Here is a 6,000-nt window from a genome sequence, read left to right on the forward strand (position 1 = left end):
TGTCACTGTGGCAGTGGGTCTCCGTCGGGTGGCTCCTGACTCAAAGCATAGCAGCCAGGAGCTGGGCAGGGTGCAGGGCTGGAGATGCTGCTCAGTCCTTCAGCAGGGTTGCTGGAACGTTTACAGCCTTTGAGAGGTTATAGGCAAGTTTGGAGGAGGAATATTAAATAGGAGAATATTAAATGGACTGCTTTATGAAAACTACCTGAGACAAGCAGGGATTTTGTGCAGAGAAGCTGTGACTGCCCCATTGCTGGCAGTGTTCAAGGCCAGGCTGGGCAGAGCTTGGAGCAAGCTGCTCCAGTGGAAGGTGCCCCTGCCCATGGCAGGGGTTGGAACTGGATGAGCCTTAAAGTCCTCTCCCACCCAAGCTGTTCTATGATTTTATAATGTTCTTGTAAAGTCCTATATTGTCTTTGTGTGACAGATTGTAAATGCCTGCTACGTGCTAAATAGCATCAAATGGGGAAGATCAGGCGGAAGAGGAATTGAGGTGTCCTCAGTCGTCAGGCTGCGATGGTCAGGGCAGATCTGCTTTCTGAGCTGTTGAAATCATTGTGGCTCTGATAACTTTAGGAACCCTGTGAGCTCTCCCTGCTGAGCTCCCACCCCAGTGAGCACCTGGGTGTGGGTGATGTCTCCCATGATGCGACCCAGACCTTTTGCTTTCCTAACTCTCACACAGCTCAGGTGCAAGCCCAGGACAGGGATCCCAGCTCTCCTGGTCAGGCTGAGCAGCTCTGGGGCAGATGTGCACATCTCCAGCCTGTCCGCTTTGCACGCAGGCTGTAATACCCCCGGGTGCGTGCCAGCGGGGGACGATTTATTAGGGCCAGCTAAGAGCATTACACATCCCATTATGTCAGCTGTGATTCTGCAAGCCAAGTGCCCATTCAGGGCATGTGTATTCTCGGATTGGTATTGATCTTAACATTCCTGGTGTTTATTAATGACAGAAATGCTGTGGCCAGATCCTTCTGACTCATGTAAATGTGCAGAAGTGATACCGCTGTCAGCTGGAGAGAAGTATGGAGTAAATGGAACAGAATCTGGCCTACTCCTTCCCACCACTATGTGGGTTATAAGCAGGAACTACAGGAGGAAGCAGATACTTCTGCCAACAGAACGTCTCTTTTCAGTAATGACCAACTTTGTAATTAATCCTGATTGTTGCAAAGAGCCAAAAATCCCCACTGGGGTCAGGACTGGGCCTAATCATAGAATCATTAAATGGTTTGGGTTGAAAGGGACTGTAAGTTCCCTTCCAGTTCCAAGGACCTGGGCAGGGACTCCTTCCACCAGATGAGGTTGCTCTAAGCCCCATCCTTGAACACTGCAGGGGATGGGGCAGCCACTGCTTCTCTGGGTATTCTTTACAAGCCTCCTTCAAAATGCCCTGTTTTACAACAGAAGTCCTTCTCAGCTACCATCATTGCATGGAGCTTATTAATAAGGCTTTAAGTATTGTCCAGGCAACAGGTTAAGACCTTGGAAATGCCCCACTTGCCATGTCTCTGGCTACGGGATGGATCTCTGCAGCCACTGCATCTTTGAGCTTCCACCCAGCCTGTGCGTGGGGAAGAGCAGGAGCCGGTGCTCATGGCAGCCGGTTGGGAATGAGCTTTGAAGATGGATTTGTCAGCCATGGGAGCAGCACCCTGCTCTCCAGACACAGGGCCGGAGGGGAGGCACCGAGGAAAGTTTATTGCAGGGGCAGCTTCTGCCTTAGGGAGAAAGCTTGCTCTGGAGGCTTGGCCTCTCCTCCTGATTCCCATTTTAGTAAACCTCCCCTTCTCCCTGTAAAGGTCATATTCCTGAGCAGGATAATTTGAGAGGAAGACCGCTCGAGCAGAGCTCCACCAACTCACCCACAAGTCCTCCCTTCCCACAGGAAGTTATGATTTGCCCTAATTAGCTGGTATAAGCGTGTGGAAACTCCAAGCACAATCTCTTCTTTGCACAGTTCAGGTTCTCTTTGCAGGCTGTGTCCTGCTTGTCAGGGGCATTGTTTGCTCAATAATAAAATTGCCACACACTGTTAATCACAACCTGCAAACATCTAATAAAACAACCATTGAAAGTGCGTATGTAAAACCATCTCCTCGCTAGCCCCATTAGGCTCGGTTCTTTCTGCTTTGAAAGCTGCATGACCTCTCTTTTCAATCAATTCCCAGTTATTAACCATGAAGAATAGCATTGGGAGCTGCATTTGCAAATTGAATGTGCTGGTATATAATGAACTCAGTCTTTCAAACATTCCAGTCGAGGGGAATGTACCTAGCTACCAGTTTTTCATCTCTCCCCCCTTCCACCTGCACTACATTCATAAGCTATATATGTATATAGATAATTCATATAATTTGAAAGAACCCAGTAAGAATAAAACTTCTTAAGCAGAGTTTAAGGGGATGGTGCCTGTAACGACTTTTCTATTATCTGTTTATTGTGATCCCTCCACGCTAAGCCCTTGAGAAGATTAGCTACTCAGCTACAAATCACAGCAGCTGAAGAGCCGAGCTTTAGTTATTAAAATGCTCCGACCTCGCACTTGGCTTTATACATTTATTTATTAAACCCAACGAATTAAGGGCTGGGTTTTAGGGGGCTGGGGCAGCCTCGCATCCCCCCGGTTCCCGTCCGCCGGCTTTGTAAAGCCCTTTCCCCAGGGTGGGGGTTCACCTCTTCTCCACCCACCCACCCCGCCGCCTTGGGGGTGGCTCCCCAAAAGGCCCTGAGCGCCCTGCCCTTAGCCACGCATCGCCCGGAGCCTGAACAAAGGCGGAGGAGCGGGGAGACAGCAGCGTGGCCGCGGGTGGGACCGTGCGGGCGGTGCCCCCCCCCTTCTCCGGTCCCGACCCCCCGGGGCTGCCCCGGCTCCTCCCGGCTGCCCGCCCCCGGCTCTCTCCCAGCCCCCTCCGCCTCTCTCCTCCCCTCTCCTCTCCCTCCTCCCCCGGTAAATCCGAAGTTTCCTGTTCAGCGCGGCTGAAGCTTTGCAAGAGCGGCTGCGGAGCTGCCTGCTGGCTCCTTGGGATTACCGTCGGGAGAGGCTCCGCTCGGCTCGGGAAGGGCCCCCACCACCATCACCAACACCACCACCACCACCACTCCTCCTTCTCCATCCTCCATCCCCGCGGGCGAGCGCCGCACGCCCTCCCCTCGTTGGATTTAGGGGGTGGTGTGCGACGGGAGGGAGGGAGGGAGGGAGGGAAGGGCTGGGGGAAAGATCCGCCGCTTCCCGGCGCCCCGATTGCTGCCTGGTCCCATGTGAACTGGAAAGGCACGGCTATGCTCGTAAGGACACCGCGCTCCGCCAAACTAAGGTAGGACACCCACATCCCCCCCAATATCCCCATCTCCATCCATTTTCCATACGTACAAAGGAAAAAGCCGGTGGGTGGGGGCACACCGGGGGTTGCAGAGGGGGATCCCGGCTTTCCCGGCGGGCGGGAACGGCCGCGCCCGGGTGAACGCTCGACTCCCCCCTTCCTTTCCTCGCCCTTCTTTGTTGTGTCTGGAGCGCCGGGGCCAGGTGGGAGCCGCGCCCCGTTCCGGGGAAGGGAGCCCTTCGCCCCTGACCCCCTGCCCTTGCCCCGCAGGTCCCGGCCGCTACCATGACTGATGGCGAGAGCCCGGAGTCGCTGCCGCGCCCGGCCGGCGGCGAGGTGCGGGTGCCCATCACCGTACCGCCGCGCCGCCCCGCCGAGCAGCCGCCGGAGGATGCCGGCTCCGGCGGTTCTCCCGGCCGCGACCTGCCGCCCGACCTGGCCTCCGAGGAGGAGGAGCAGGTGCCTTACCCGGCGCTGGCACCCACCGCCTTCTTCTGCCTCAAGCAAACCACCCGCCCGCGCAGCTGGTGCCTCAGGCTGGTCTGTAATCCATATCCTTTCCCCGAGGGACAACGCACCCCCCCCCCCCGGGGATACCCCTCCCCTGGACCACCCCTTCGCACCCCGTCGGGGTTCTGCATCCCGCGGGCTCACTGCTCCCTCGAGCACATGGTGATGCCACAACGCCCGCGGGGTCCCCAGTGCCTCTGTGCTGTCCCGATCCCCACCTCGGGAAGTGGGATGTGGGGGTCTGCAGGAGTGGGACAGGCAGGGAATGTGTCCCTGCTGTGCTTATCCTGCTGGCTTCATCTGGGGGATGCACACGCTGAGGTCCCCATGCTTGCACCAGCCTCGTCCCACTGTTTGGTGTGGGAACAAGAGGGATGGGGCGGTAGGACAAGGTGCTCAGCCTCAGCATCCCATTGGGGTGTGGGGTGCAGGGTGCTGAGCCACAGCCCTCTAGGACCCACAGAGGGGAGAACCCCTCAACTTCACTTATCTCCTGGTGGGGTGACGAGAAGCAAAGTTTAAGGACAACCTCGTGTTTGTTTTAGTCATAGTGGGGAATTTCAGACAGGCGCTGACCCCCGCGCTGTTTATATAAGAGAGCGGCTCTGAGCTCGTGTTTGCCTTCTCCTCGCAGAGAAATGGAGCGGGTTGGAGTTGCTTTGGAGAAGGCACATGCCTCGGGTCCCAAAAACTCCCCTTTGCTTTTGTTCTCTTCCAACTTGCAGGCAGGGAAGGGAGAGGACATCAAACCCCTAAATCTCTCGCACTTCCCTGTGTCCATTACCCAGTTTATTAATGTTAAGTAAGAGAGAGCAGCGTGCTTCTCTCCGCTGTGGCATCCAGCAAATTGAGTTTCACCCGAAATGCTTGTGTGCAAGCAGAGAGTTGTCAGTCTGTCTTGGTAATCTTCAGAAAGTGAGCTTTTAGCTTTGCTCTGCGCATCGGCTCGGAAGCATTGACATGGTGCGGATAATTCATGCTTTTACCTGTCCCTGATACCTGCCTGCAGTTTGCTGCCTACATCCTGCCACTGCTATTAAAAGCATTATTTATTAATATGGTTATTATTGATCTCGCTTCAGTTAACCAGAGCAACCCCTGTGCGTCTGAGCTCACTGTGCTCCTCAGCAACACCCCCAAGGCGAGTGTTGTCGGGAGGAGGAATTGCACAATCCTCCCCTGAATGCTTCTTGGGGGTGTTATTAGGAGAAATAACCAAAGGGAAACCCCACAGTATTTAAGGCCTTGGGGCTCCTCTTGTTGGAACTAGGTTTATGTGAGCTATTGACTTGTGCAGAGAGATTTCCGCTTGGCACTGTGGCGACGGGGGAACCAGGCTCATACACGCGTGCGGGTGGAAGGGAGATGTAAACAAGCAGTTCATCTCCTCAGCAATGCTTTAGTTATGTAAATACTAAATGTAAATGGAGGTTCCATAACAAGAAAGTGAAACACCCGATCCTGAGGGGCTTGGGGAGGACACCGTTGTGTTGGAGCTGAGAGGGGGTCAGGATGGATCTCATCCCTTAAAGCAGGTTATCCTGTCTCAGAACTTTGGGTGCAGGTGAGAGGGAGAAGCCTTCTCCTTCCCCTCTTTTGGTAGGATCTCACAGTCCTACATGTGCCCTGGGTTTGGCATCCCTAAAGCTGATACAGCTGGAAAATGAACTGGCAGCAGGAGGAGAACGAAGCACGGAGGCATCGGCGCGGAGCGAGGGAGTTTGTGTGGAAGAGTTCAGGTGTGCTCATGCCGCTGTAGGATGAGGCTCTGCTTTGATTTTGCCTTTCAGCATCACCTCATATTTCACAGGAGAGTGAGTTCCTTTATAAAACTTACCCATCTGACATCACATTAGGTGGAAATCATGATGGTGGGTTAGTAGTGAAGCCAAAATCTAACATAACTCCGTCAGCCCTGTGTTGTAGTGTTCTTGCTGTCAGCACCGGTATGTTTTGGTTGTAGCAGAACAAAGCTCGCGATGTATCGCAGCAATAGAGACTCCTATTCCCAGCAAAAATAGCTCCTTGTTGGGATATTTCCCCTCTTCTCCCAGTCTCCAACAGTCCCACGCGTCGCAGGGAGAATAATCCTTCGGTGTTGACTTCTAAGTTTCTTGGTGAGAGCACCCGTGTTGCTGGTGACTGGGATTTCTGCAGCTGCTTA

The 6,000-nt window shown here is 54.3% G+C and overlaps 1 protein-coding gene across 1 annotated transcript; it reads left to right on the forward strand.

The window, feature by feature from the left end:
* Nucleotides 1-3,220: 3,220 nt before the first annotated feature.
* Nucleotides 3,221-5,166, forward strand: CACNA1H (calcium voltage-gated channel subunit alpha1 H). The gene is made up of 2 exons (XM_061349048.1): nucleotides 3,221-3,320; nucleotides 3,597-5,166. Exon 2 carries the CDS (start codon nucleotides 3,612-3,614, stop codon nucleotides 4,356-4,358), a length of 747 nt encoding a protein of 248 aa, XP_061205032.1. The 5' UTR covers nucleotides 3,221-3,320; nucleotides 3,597-3,611; the 3' UTR covers nucleotides 4,359-5,166.
* The last annotated feature ends 834 nt before the right edge of the window (nucleotides 5,167-6,000 follow it).

This window comes from Neopsephotus bourkii, unplaced genomic scaffold (assembly GCF_033783945.1).
Source record: "Neopsephotus bourkii isolate Nb327-2 ecotype Australia unplaced genomic scaffold, CSIRO-AGI_Nbou_v1 NB_384, whole genome shotgun sequence".
Lineage (NCBI taxonomy): Eukaryota > Metazoa > Chordata > Aves > Psittaciformes > Psittacidae > Neopsephotus > Neopsephotus bourkii.